General features: G+C 40.3%; 1 protein-coding gene across 2 annotated transcripts in view; it reads left to right on the top strand.

Moving 5' to 3' along the window:
- LOC112249172 (ubiquitin carboxyl-terminal hydrolase 10) overlaps positions 1 to 9,577 on the top strand; it is a 35,600-nt gene extending 26,023 nt beyond the window's left edge. For both annotated transcript variants that reach the window (XM_024418881.2, XM_042321052.1), the window contains one exon: positions 8,313 to 9,577. In XM_024418881.2, coding sequence (XP_024274649.2) covers positions 8,313 to 8,500 — 188 coding nt within the window. In that variant the 3' untranslated portion in view covers positions 8,501 to 9,577. The remainder of the gene's footprint in view (positions 1 to 8,312) is intronic.
- Positions 9,578 to 14,568: the final 4,991 nt, after the last annotated feature.

Here is a 14,568-nt window from a genome sequence, read left to right as displayed (position 1 = left end):
TTTACTGCAGGAGGGACTGGTGCACTTAAAACCTGTTAAGCTTCCCCCTACTTTTCGGAAATTCTGTTAAAAATCGCGCAACATTTTGGCGTCCTGCTACTCAGGCCAGGAATATAGTATATGCATATGATTAGTATGTGTGGATAGAAAACACTCAGACGTTTCCAAAACTGTTTAAATCACGGCTGTGACTATAACAGAACGTCTGTTTCATCGAAAAGCGCAGGAAAATCTGATCACTGGAGATGGGAAAAAATATCCATGCGCCACTCCCATGAATTGTTAAAGGTGAACCGTAATATATGAGGCCAAGCTTGCAGTACCTACAGCTTCCACAGGGTGTATAGAGTCTCCTCATTTGAATCTGAATTGATTCTTGGTAGATCCGACCAAAGGGAACCGATTCTCTCCGACCACCGACCCGAGGCATTGTCTGCCTTTTTTCCGGACATTTTTCCACACGGCAGGCTATCGAATTTACATCGCCTCCTGATGATTTTTATAGCTTATTAACGTGTAGTTATACCTAAAGTTGCATTAGAAAGGTATTTCGAAGTGTTTTGTGAAAGTTTATCGTCGAATTTTTAACTTTTAAAAATGACGTTACGTTATGAAACGCTCTTTTTTCCGTTTTTCACACAGTCTTCATAGATCGATATCTAGGCTATATATGGACCGATTTAATCCAAAAAAAGACCCAGTATTGATTATGGGACATCAAGGTGTGCAAAGAAAGAAGATGGTCAAAGGTAATTAATGTTTTATATTTTATTGTGCGGTTTGTGTAGCGCCGACTATGCTAATTCTTTTGTTTACATCCCCTACGGGTCTTTTGGGGTGTTGCATGCTATCAGATAATAGCTTCTCATGCTTTCGCCGAAAAGCATTTTAAAAATCTGACACGGTGGCTAGATTCACAATGACTGTAGCTTTATTTCAATACCAAACATGTGTATTTTAATGAACGTTTGCGTTTTAACTAATACTATTAGCGTGTAGCGTCGCGCATGTGCATTTCTAGAGCTCTAGGTGGGACGTCTGCGTCTCAAGTAAGCTCAAGAGGTTAACAAAATAGATGACATCATGAGGCAGGAACATTGTGGTTTTATTGAAACAACATCTCAAGACATCAGTCAGGAAGTTAAAGCTTGGTCGCAAATGGGTCTTCCAAATGCACAATGACCCCAAGCATACTTCCAAAGTTGTGGCAAAATGGCTTAAAGACAACAAAGTCAAGGTATTGGAGTGGCCATAACAAAGCCCTGACCTCAATCTATAGAAAATTTGAGGGCAGAACTAAAAAAGCATGTGCGAGCAAGGAGGCCTACAAACCTGACTCAGTTACACCAGCTCTGTCAGGAGGAATGGGCCAAAATTCACCCAACTTATTGTGGGAAGCTTGTGGAAGGCTACCCAAAATGTTAAACAATTTAAAGGAAATGCTACCAAATACTAATTGAGTGCATGTAAACCTCTGACCCACTGGGAATGTGATGAAAGAAATAAAAGCTGAAATAAGTCATTCCCTCTACTATTGTTCTGACATTTCACATTCTTAAAATAAAGTGGTGATTCTAACTAACCTAAAACAGGGAATTTTTACTAGGATTACATGTCAGGAATTGTGAAAAACTGAGTTTAAATGTATTTGGCTAAGGTGTATGTAAACTTCCGACTTCAACTGTGTGTGTGTGTGTGTGTGTAATAATGACAATTACAACAATACTAAATGAACAATGAACACTTTTAAAAATGTTTCATCTTAATATAATGGATAAACAAACTAAATAATGAAACATGTTCAATTTGGTTTAACCTGTGACACCCCATCCCGTGAACGGGACCGGTGTCATCATCTGACACTAATTAGCATAAAGCAACGGACATAAATCTTCCTAGAAAATATTCCTATTCATGAAAATCACAAGTGAAATATATTGGAACACAGCTTAGCCTTTTGTTAATCACCCTGTCATCTCAGATTTTCAAAATATGCTTTACAGCCAACGCTAGACAAGCATTTGTGGAAGTTTATCATAGCCTAGCATAGCATTATGCCTTGCTAGCAGCAGGCAACCTTGTCACGGAAATCAGAAAAGCAATCAAATTAAATTGTTTACCTTTGAACTTCGGGTGTTTTCACTCACGAGACTCCCAGGTAAACAGCCAAAGTTCATTTTCCCCAGAAGATTATTTTTGTAGGCGAAATAGCTCCGTTTGTTCTTCACGTTTGGCTGAGAAATCGCCCGGAAATTGCGGTCACCACAACGCTGAAAAATATTCCAAATTAGCTCTATAATATCAACAGAAACATGGCAAACGTTGTTTAGAATCCATCCTCAAGGTGTTTTTCTAATATCTATTCGATAATATATCCGTCGGGACAATTCGTTTTTCATTAGGACCGATTGGAATAATGGCTACCTCTGTATTTTCCCCGAGAATCTCTCTGAGCCACCATGTGACCACTTACGCAATGTGGCCGCCTATGGCTATTCTTCAACAGAAATGCATAAAACTACGTCACAATGCTGTAGACACCTTGGGGGAATACGTAGAAAGCGTAAGCTCGTTGATGGTACATTCACAGCTGAATAGGGAGTCATTGGAACGCAGCGCTTTCAAAACCTGGGGCTTTTCCGGATTGGATTTTTCTCAGGCTTTCGCCTGCAACATCAGTTCTGTTATACTCACAGACAATATCTTTACAGTTTTGGAAACGTTAGTGTTTTCTATCCAAAGCTGTCAATTATATGCATATTCTAGCATCTTTTCCTGACAAAATATCCCGTTTAAAACGGGAACGTTTTTTTTCTCCAAAAATGAAAATACTGCCCCCTAACACCAAGAGGTTTTAAGTAATGCAAAAACAGTGGAAGTAAAAGTGCAATATGTGCCATGTAAAAAATAAAAGCTAACGTTTTTAAGTTCCTTGCTCAAAACATGAGAACATATGAACGCTGGTGGTTCCTTTTAACACGATTCTTCAACATTCCCAGTTAATTTGTTTTAGGATGTCGTTATTATAGGAATTATGACGTGTCGACTACTTCTTCCTATACCATTTGTATTACATAGACCTTTGACTATTGGATGTTCTTATAGGCACTTTAGTATTGCCAGCCTAATCTTGGGAGTTGATCGGCATGAATTCATAAACAGCGCTGTGCTTCAAGCATTGTACAGAGCTGCTGGCAAAACGTAGTAAATTGCTGTTTGAATGAATGTTTACGAGCCTGCTTCTGCCCACCACCGCTCAGTCAGACTGCTCTATCAAATATCAAATCATCGATGAATTATAATATAATAAACACAGAAATGTGAGTCTTTGGGGACGCTTGCGTCCCACAAGGGGAAAAACAGGAGACATGCAGCGTGGCAAAATCAAATAATGATGTCAAATCAAACATTCATTAAATCACACATAAGATACTCAATTAAAGCTACACTCGTTGTGAATCCAGCCTACATGTCAGATTTAAAAAAGCTTTTCGGCGAAAGCATTAAGAAGCTATTATCTGATGATAGCACAATGTCAATAAAGAGGGTAGCATATTTCAAACCTGCAGGCGCTACACAAAACACTGAAATAAAATATAAAACATGCATTGCCTTTGACAAGCTTCTTTTGTTGGCACTCCAATATCTCCCATAAACATCACAATTGGTCCTTTTTTCCGATTAATTCCATCTATATACCCAAAGTGTCCATTTATGAAGCGCGTTTGATCCAGAAAAAAAACAGCTTACAAAAACACAACGTCACTACAAAACATTTCAAAAGTTGCATATAAACTTTGCCAAAGTATTTCAAACTACTTTTGTAATACAACTTTAGGTATTTTTAAACGTTAATAATCGATCAAATTGTAGACGGGGCAATCTGTATTCAATACAGCACGTAAACAAACCATGCTCCTTTTTACGTCTTGCGCATCTCTCAATAGTGTAACGTTGTTCCAGGATGTGCTGCTTCGTTGCACAAATGATTAACTTCAACCAAATTCCAAAGACTGGTGACATCCAGTGGAAGTGGTAGGAACTGAAAAATAGTTCCTTTCAAATATCCCTTGGCAAAGACAACTGAGGGAGCAGTCAGAGGCAAAAATAATAATAATTCTGAACAGTTAGTCCTCAGGGTTTTGCCTGCTACATAAGCTCTGTTATATTCACCGACATGATTCAAACAGTTTTAGAAACTTCAGTATTTTCTATCCTCATCTACTAATATGACAGATTTATGAAAACTTGAAATCGGCCCTAATTAATCGGTCGACCTCTAGTTTCCTTTCATACTGTTTACTCCACATGCTATCTCAGTGACTATTAAAATTGATACTCTTGAGTTGAGCTACCTTGGAAGGCTTGCTTCGGCAACTGTGTTTTTGAAAAGAAGCCGATTGAACTTCTCAGAGCCATGACTTTCGTCCTGGAACAATTCTCAATCCTGGACAAATCTCAATTGACCCTTCGCTGAGCTGCACCCCAGAATTTTCAGCAACCAATTGCAGCACTCCATTGGAAAGCAATTGTTGTCAAATCCGACTCCTTGGACAAGTTCACGCTTAAATCTCATGAAACCAGTGAGTGCTAGAGCAAAAATTCAGTTTTAATTTTTAATTATTTTATACAATGGCTAAATAATAGATCAGTTCACCAGTAATACTTGGGACTTTGATTCCTGAAATACAGAGCCTATTTTTCAAATCTGAAATTATGCTTTTGATACATTGTTTGCTAGTTCAGCTGGTTGGGTAGCTCTGTCTCATTGACCACCAAACATTGCTAATGCTAGCTAGTTAGGCACTTAATGTATATTTGTTAGCAATGTTATGAATCTGCTGTAGAGGTCAACCGATTAATTAGGGCCGATTTCAAGTTTTCATAACAATCGGAAACCGGTATTTTTGGACAACGATTTGGCCGATTTAAAAAAAATAAAAAAAAAATGTACACCTTTATTTAACTAAGCAAGTCAGTTAAGAACACATTCTTATTTTCAATGACAGCCTAGGAACGGTGGGTTAACTGCCTCGTTCAGGGGCATAACGACAGATTTTCACCATGTCAGCTCGGGGGATCGAATCTTGCAACCTTACAGTTAACTAGTCCAACGCTATAACCACCTGCCTCTCGTTGCACTCCAAGGAGAATGCCTGTTACGCGAATTCAGTAAGCCAAGGTAAGTTGCTAGCTAGTATTAAACTTATCTTATGAAAAAACTATCAATCATAATCACTAGTTAACTACACATGGTTGATGATATTACTGGTTTATCAAGCGTGTCCGGCGTTGCATATAATCTGACTGAGCATACAAGTATCTGACTGAGCGGTGGTAGGCAGCAGCAGGCTCGTAAGCATTCATTCAAACAGCACTTTCGTGCGTTTTGCCAGCAGCTCTTCGTTGTGCGTCAAGCATTGCGCTGTTTATGATTTCAAGCCTATCAACTCCCGAGATGAGGCTGGTGTAACCGATGTGAAATGGCTAGCTAATTAGCGGGATGTGCGCTAATAGCGTTTTAAACGTCACTCGCTCTTAGACTTGGAGTGGTTGTTCCCCTTGCTCTGCATGGGTAACGCTGCTTCGAGGGTGGCTGTTGACATTGTGTTCCTGGTTCAAGCCCAGGGAGGAGCGAGGAGAGGGACGGAAGCTATACTATTACTAGCAATACTAAAGTGCCTATAAGAACATCCAATAGTCAAAGGTTAATGAAATACAAATGGTATAGAGGGAAATAGTCCTATAATTCCTTTAACTACAACCTAAAACGTCTTACCTTGGAATATTGAAGACTCAAGTTAAAAGGAACCACCAGCTTTCATATGTTCTCATGTTCTGAGCAAGGAACTTAAACGGTAGCTTTTTTTACGTGGCACATATTGCACTTTTACTTTCTTCTCCAACACTTTGTTTTTGCATTATTTAAAACAAATTGAACATGTTTCATTATTTATTTGAGGCTAAATTGATTTTATTGATGTATTATATTAAGTTAAAATAAGTGTTTATTGTTGTAATTGTCATTATTACAAATAAATAAACAAAATCGGCCAATTTAATCGGTATCGGCTTTTTTGGTCCTCAAATAATCGGTATCGGCATTGAAAACTCAAAATCGGTCGACCTCTAATCTGCTGTCGATATCAGGATAAGATTTGAAATCACTAGTTAGCTCCAAAAATGGTTATAGCTTTGACTACATGCTGACAGTGAATTCAGAGCCATTTAGTGGCAAGCTACACTACAAACATAATTTTACCAGGTTCCTGTGAAGAAATTGTAATGACAGTCCACCACAACATAGCCGACCCAAGAGTTTCCTGACTAGCAAGGGGTAGTCTGTTTTTTTACATTTCATTGAAACACAGTTTGAGATCATTGTGAGGGGATTTCACCAGTGGTTTAATGGGGAATTGGGCTTCCTGGGAAAATGTTATCCGAGGTTATCCTGTAAACAAGGGGCGCGGGGCTTAGCAACTGGTCAAATCATGTTTTTGAAACTTTTAGTGGGTGCAAAATGCTGTTTCTGCGAACTTCTCTATTCCCTACCAAATTCTAGAGTGTGAACATACCTGTTTAATGTACTGGACAATATTATGACTTGTCTATGGAGAAAGGTACAGTGGAAAAGCACAGTGAAGAGTTCAGTTGCTATGATTCCAGTGGGCTCCTTGTGGAATGATGCCTGAGGTAGCTAGTGTTGATCTCAGCTGTGAAATGACGCAAGAGTTTCATTCTCTGTGGTAACCATGCATCGGTAAAACCACGTTCTCCCACTCTTTTCCTCCTAGACCCAGGAAGTCTTTCTAGACAAGAGCATTACCCCAGACTTTACCACAGCCCTACCCCCTCCCCTCCACCCCTATAACCTCCTCCCTGGCAGGGCCAAAGGGAATAAAAGTGGGCCTTCATTAGGAAGCTCTGCCTGCTCAATGAAAACATCTCCACTGTGCTGGTGTAGGTGTGAGTGGCCAGTGTTCGGCTAACTGTTATTTCCAGCAGCTCATTCAGCATGTAGTTCTCCTGCCCCCTCCTCCCCTCCCTTCACGCCTGATTGACAAGTTCAAACAAAGACAACCTCCACTGGATATGGGGGTCCTGTTAATCTCCCCGTAGTTTGGAAGTAAATTGTCTTCAGCCGTTTATTTTCCTTTCAGAGCAGAAAAAGGCTTTCCTCACTTTTCAAAAATCTGTTAGTAGAGTAACCCCTGGCAACTGTTGCTATAGCGTTGCAGTTAATCTTTTACTGTAAGATCCTGAAGGTCGAAGTTTTCAAATTCTCTTTGACCATCTGGCCCATGGGATGGAGAAAGTCTTGATGCTACACTTGCTACTCAGCGTGTAATGTGATAACATAACAGTTTAGTAAATATGTAATATAAGCAAGCGCTTTTGGAAGCTTCAATCATGCAATTTTAATGTTCTGGCGCCAGTGAAAAGGTGAACGAACCTATGCAATCAAGCACTTAGGGAAAAAGTCGTCTCAACTACACACTGGTATTTCTTGTTTCCCTCCAGTTAAACCAACCATTCAGTTGTGGTTGCACATATCTGTTGTCAGATGAGGGGGTAATGATGTTACTCCTTGCCTATAGTAGCTTATGGTTTCCGTACAAAGAATGAGTTATCGCCTGAATCTAGTTCTGTGTCCAAATCAAACGGATCTAACAAGATTGCCATGTTTACTCAACTTAAAGATTTATTTCTGCCTGGTAATAACTGTCACTGTGGCTTAAATCCGAAGCCCACTTTTAAACGTGGTCTTCATGGTATTGTAGTGTTTCACTTTAAGGGCATTAAGTCCATTTGGAATACGTGTTGCCAGCTTGTAAATACGGGCACAGAATGGACAATGTTATTTTCTTTTCACATTCTCCTGCTGTAGTTACTTAGGTTTTTACATTTGGTCATGATTGATGCATTGCCAAGAATTCTTATGACACTTGATCAGATATGTGAAAGTGTAATATAAGTTTGAACCAAATGCTTACAACATGATATTCAATGCCTACATCAATAACACACTGAAATGGAGGCCTCTCTGTAAGGCTAGCAACCCTGGTCTACATGCCTAGGTTGCTCCAGAAAGTTGCTAATATCAGTAGTTAGTTACTGGCTCTGACCTTGTGTAGCCAGAACCAGATAACAGAATGGCCTTTTCATTTGGACATTTTAGTCATTTAGCAGACACTCTTATCCAGTTTGTGCATTCCTCTTAAGATAAATGCACATGTGGTTGTCTCTCACAGTTTCCCTCAAATTTCAGAATTCCGCCTCTGAAAAGCTTCTATTTTATGTCTCCCTCGCAGTTGTCTATCACCATGGGAACAGCGCTACAGGCGGCCATTACACCACGGATGTCTTCCACATCGGTCTGAACGGCTGGCTGCGCATTGACGACCAGGCAGTGAAGGTCATCAACCAGTACCAGGTGGTGAAGCAGACTGCTGAGCGCACTGCCTACCTGCTGTACTACCGTCGCGTCGACCTGCTGTAGACACCACACACGCGTACATGCACACGCACACAGAGGAACACTCATTTTACACATTCAACTACACATACACACTCCCACTACAGACATACACACTCAAGTGCACATACACATGCATACATTCAAACACACCCACACACACACACAAACTAATGAACAGGAACACTGCCCAACTTCTTCTATTGCAAGATTTTCTTCTTCCTCCCCCTCATCCCTGCTTTTCCAGAGAGCCAGCTTTTCCAACAATGCCTTTTTTCCTTCTCTTTTTTGAAAGAATTAGGGGGAAAAGGACGCGTTGTAAAATAATTTCCCTGTGATGGCTTCCTCTTCTCTGTGCGCCACTGCTGTTTTTTTAATGCTGCGAGGAGAGACTGTTGAATGGACTGAGGGGAGGGGACTTTGAGACTCGCCTCTGAACCTACAGCCTCGTTCAGACTGGGAACAGTGGGTAGTTCGTCCTGTGGGTAAAGTATCTATCTACAAAACGAGGCTGCAGATGGACGGTTGGCCTGCTGGAGAGAAGTTGTAATTTTGTTTATCTACTCAAATGTTTTTTTGTTTTTTTTGAAAATGGCATAAAATAATCAGTTTTGCCTTTTAGCAAGGGGAGTTGTTGTCCTAATGAATTTGCAGCAGTTTAAACACCTGTTGAAATTTTGCCGGAGTTCGTCGGAAAAAGGCCCAGCACCAGCAAACGACAAAACGTTATTGGATGAGTCTCTAACTCCAGAGGCAAGATGCTCTTCATGGCCACCATCTCTTCTTACTTCTCCACCTTCCTCACTTTTCTGATGCTTTTAAATCTAGGTAAAACTTGAGCCATCAAAAAATAGAAAAAATGACAGGAGAAGAGATGCTGCTACAGTGTGCTGAAACTAAACAGCTTTGTTTGAAAGAACCTTGTGGTTTCTGGGTGTGGAATTAGAATGACGATCTAAAACAATTTTAATGTGCTTTAGGATTTAAATGATGATTTAAAAAAAAAAAAATAAAGCTTCTGTGCACGTATAATATATCTGATCAATAACAAGATGTGGATGTGCTAATGCACACTTGCAGATATTTTAAGATTTAAAACTGTAAAAAAACATGACATCTGAATCTAGTTGAGTGTCACCTTGTTTGGCTCCCTGGGTGGCTGTTAGTTCTAAGGCTTTTTTGAGTACTCTGGAGCACTGGAGAGATGCCAATGAAGACTGAGATTCCACCGCAAGCACCGGCCCGTGTTAATTTGATCCTTTCCCCCCTCATCCTTCATTTATCATTTTTTCCCTGTTCTGGTCTAAGTGTTCCATCTATGTATAGGCGGCCTGCCTTTGTAGAGTTACAACAGCCACATGACCCCTTACCTCCCCCAACTCACCAGAAAAAGGGGGCTGCCTTAGGTTCGCTATGCGAGGCTTTCTAATCCAAATCTCCACTCAATGTACGAGTCCAACCCAGTGAGTGTGACAACTGTAAGTCAAATGTCTGTAAAGTTTTATGGGAATGTACCTTACCTTTGCATTTCGTCTTTTGTGGCTGAGTGCAGTTCCTCTCCAGTGAGAGAGACTGTACATGTTGAGGGGAAGTGGGATCACATCTGCTGCTTGGCTCTAGAAATGAAATCCCCCACAATAAATGCGCACAAAAGGAAATCATGTTTTGTTTGAGACCTTGCTTTTTGTGTCATTATTATTCATTGATTGTGTTTTTGAGTTTCGCTTAAATGTTATTTTGTAGTTTTTAATTTGTTCAATAACACCATGACCGTTTCCCCAGAATTATACTATATGGCATCTAAATTGCTATTTGAGTGAAATTACCCAAGGTAAAGCACACCAATGAATAAAATTGGACAAGTTGTTTGCTTGATCATATTTTCTTTTCTCGTTATTTTTTTATTTTTCCTCCACTAAGTTTGATCCGTAGTCTAATCTTAAGGGTCATTTCAAACAAACCAATGTCAAAATCTGTCAGTATTTAATCCTTTACAAAAATAACATAACTGGTACATTACTTTGCTGAAAGCTTGGTGCATTGTGGTTTACCTTTGTATACTCTGTCCTTAATGGGCAAAGCAGACTATTTTCTAAAGATATTTCACATAAAGTATACACTTTCTCACGTGCACACACACTTGGCCATTGGATAAAGCGAGGTACACAACTGGGAATGGGTCCTTTTGTAAGGCGGCTCTCACACTTTCCCATTTCTGACCACTGGAAGGTTGGGGCAGTGTGAAATCATTTTTCCCACATCAGAATAGCAGGGCATGCATTTTTAGATCTTACAGGAAGAGCTTATTTTATCCCATTTCTCACTTTGTAGTTCTCTCACTGATGGTAGCAGAGACTTATTCAATATACCTGTATCCCCTTTTATTTAAAGTGACTGGAAACTTTGTCCATTACTCAGTTATCTTACCATGTGCATTTTCTGTGTTGCATACTTTGAGTTTGGAGCAATGTCATTTAATTGCCCATACAATTCCCTTCCATGAATTAGTGTTGTATATTTTGTCCTGAAAATGTGTTATGTAAAAGTGACTGCAATTTCGTAGTCTAAACCATGCAGAATTTGGTTCCCTCAAGTCATTTGCTTATTACTTATGGGTATGTAAAGTTTTTAAAATTTTTTATCCCCAAGTGAAACCAAAGGATACTTCACATTGACCCTGTTGCCTTTCATAATTGCGCTAATGCTTCTGTCTAATTTTGGTTTCACCTCTGCATCATAAGTTCCGTTGCCACAGCTCATGATTCATTCAATCAGCATGGCTCAGTCATTCCATATGAGGAAATTGAGCTGATCTGTACAGATCATTATAAAACTCCTTATAAGTGTTAGTTCAATTGTGTTGATGGCTATGTGGTCATATCTGATACACTCATTGTGACAATGTTGGTTTGAAACAGACCCCGAAGAATGTTTTGAAGATGGTTTGAAACAGACACTAAAGCCGTCAAAGCTTTCTGTTGTACACATTTTATCCCTGAGTCTTTTTTTATGATTATGGTCAGGATATGTGCTGGCAAATCGCTTCAATGATGTCCTTCTGTTTCGTTTGTGCTTCCTAACACGGTTGTCTGCTGAGGGCTTGTGTTGGGATATCAAGCTGAAAACTATATGCTGTCTTTTAATCTCAATCCTCCAGCATTCTACTCTTTTTGTTTATTGTTCAAATAAATGATTGTGTTAAACCGAAGCCGTTTGCCAATGGTGTAGTCAGAAGACCGCTTAGCTTTCTTCTAGTACTCCTACACACCTTTAACTTCCCTAGTACAGACAATGTCACAGTAACAGCCTGCTCTCACAGACTAGACGTAACATCGTAAATGTGAATCCGGGACACTCAAATTAGTATGTTATGTTTGGTATGGTTATGTAAGACAGATGGTTTACTTAAGGCAAAAACGAAAATAGGGTGCTTGGTCGGTGTGGATAGGTGGGCATGTAACGCGTACGTCTAGTAACCCAAAGGTTGCGATTTTGAATGTCATCATGGACAACTTTTTCAATTTAGCTAATAAGCAACTTTTCAACTACTCAGCATGTTAGCTAACCCTACCCGTAATGTAACTCTTTTAGCTAACCTTAACCCTTTAACCAACCCTAACCTTAACTTCTAAACCTAACTCTAACCCCTAGCCTAGCTAACGTTAGCCACCTAGCTAGAACAAGTTTTGCAAATGTGTAGCATATTGAACATTTTGCAAATTTGTAACATATCATATGAAATTAGTGATGGACATCCACAAATTATTATGTACCATATCTAACGTAACATTCATCTAAATTGATTGTCTCGGATTCAAGTACAGAATAAAACAAAGTCCTCTGAGATCAGGTGGACAAACAAAAACATGAAATAAAGTAGAAACCGATCCTCACAGTATATATTGCATGTATTGTAGCCAATCTAGAAATAATCACCTGTATTGTAGCCTACCAGTATCTAGAAATAATCACCTGTATTGTAGCCTACCAGTATCTAGAAATAACCACCCGTGGTCTCATTCCTCATTTAGTTTTCACCTACAGTATATGATGTGCTGTATTTACAGTATGCTGTAGCTGTTCTCTCCCTGACCAGGACTGTGGTTAAGCTGGCTGCCTCTGTGTCGGGACTACAGTCTGGTTCAGGGAAGTGAGCTTGCTTCTGTTTGATTTATGCAAGCAGGCCCATCATTTCAGATTTTTGCCAGTGATGGATTTTCCCCCCTCTGTATTTCTTGCTATAATTTGGCCTTTTGCAGGGATGCGGGGTGCAGGTTTTGCTCTCAGACTTGAACATGTAATTAGGTGTGGTATTTTTCTTGTTAATATCACAGCACAACTAAAGATCCTCTTTATAGGCCCGTGGCCTGGGGGGATAATTACAGCCCGGGGCACCCAGTGATGGACCACCTATATACTCAGAGAAGTGTCTCTTTTAGCCACACTGAGAAAATTATAGGTTGTAAGGGAGCTTGTTTTACTTCTTCCATTTTTAAGGCATGAGTGAATGTTTATAGCCAGAACACATTTTTTAAAAGCCAGTAATTTGTAATGAGCATGTTGCTGTGCAAACCCTGGCATGAATGTACACTGAAAACAGAGGCTACTCTTAACATGTCGGTAGAGGTTTTAAAGTAACGTTTCAACCTTCTAGGAGATACTTTAATATTACCTGTGACGATTTGAAAACTTGCACCATTGCCTGTGCCACAGAGGTTTGATGTGTCAGGGAGAGATGGTCTAGTGAGGGATGGTTGAATCAGAAGTGCTTAGAACATTGTGAACATGAAGTTCAGAACTCTCCTATATGGCAGCGGAGTGCAAACTCCCCCATTCTTTATGAAGCATGTGAATGGAGAGATTCACTACAGGAGAGAAACCTGATCTACCCCTAGACAAAATGTGTGTGGTTACATACATCCATATCATCACCATAGCCTCCCAAAACCACCTCAATCCTTATTTTCAGAATCAATTTTCTTGGCTCTCGAAAACTATGCAATTTGAGAGAACCATTTCCTGTCTGTAGTAACCAGCGAACTCACTCAGAGGGGGAATCACATAGTTTCCCTTACAAAATTTTCTGTGGTTTAGCAAACACAATTCAGTAGTTCGCGTTAGAATGGTAATGAGCAGTAACAGTTACTTCCACCCCCTCCACTGTTGGCACAGGACTATCCTGGCCCAGTCAAACAAACTGTAGCCCTTGACTGGAATCCCAGGCATGCACTCCCTCTGGTACTGTGATGGTCCCTGTGCCCTCCAGCTATGCAAACCTCACCCTATTACCCCCTTGGCTCCTTTCTCCAATGGCTGAGCCCCAGGAGACTTGCCACTTTGCCCTCTGTGATACTCCCACCCTCTTGTTCACCATCAAGTCCTATATGCTCCAGTTCTACATTTCCCAGCCTAAACTATCATGGATGTCTTATTTCCTATTTTACTGTATGTGGAGCATTTTTCATGTTCTATTAGAACAACCCATATTCACCCAGTCTCACTGGCTTCAGTCACTGTCTGTACCCCATTACCCTCATTCACCCCCAAATAAACTCCAAAGTAGGTGTATGAGCGGAGCAGGGAGGGTGTTCTGAAATACTGCTTTGGTAAATGTGAAGACCGCCCCCCTGTGCTCCTCAGTGTAGCGTGGCACCTGGACAAAGGCCCCACTCAGTCAAGGTTGTGGTTGGCATCCTGTTACCTGAGTTTTAGGAAACGCTGGACATCTCCTGGTCCATGGTGGATTGCATGATAATGAGCAATGCTCGAACAGATGGGAGGATGTTTGAGTCACCTTTCTCATTTTGCTTCAAACCCCCAGATAGTCTAGGATGTGAATAACCCCCCAAATTAAATCTGTAAATTCTAAATTCTATCTGAAGTTTGATTCTGAAAGTGATCTTCCTCTGTCCACAGGTCTCAGGGAACAGTGCCCTCTGGTGGACATATCACACAACCATCAAGCCTGTAGAGATTGTTTCAACAGGTTTAGCCTTTGCCTTCTTCATGCCACCATTCATTATGGTAAAAAGAACCCTCTGACACAGGGTTTGAGTGTAAATGGTTGTTCTGCCTCTCATAACATGTGAGCC

Source organism: Oncorhynchus tshawytscha, linkage group LG04 (assembly GCF_018296145.1).
Source record: "Oncorhynchus tshawytscha isolate Ot180627B linkage group LG04, Otsh_v2.0, whole genome shotgun sequence".
In the NCBI taxonomy this organism is placed as follows: Eukaryota; Metazoa; Chordata; class Actinopteri; order Salmoniformes; family Salmonidae; genus Oncorhynchus; species Oncorhynchus tshawytscha.
This window is presented reverse-complemented; position numbering and strand designations above follow the sequence as displayed.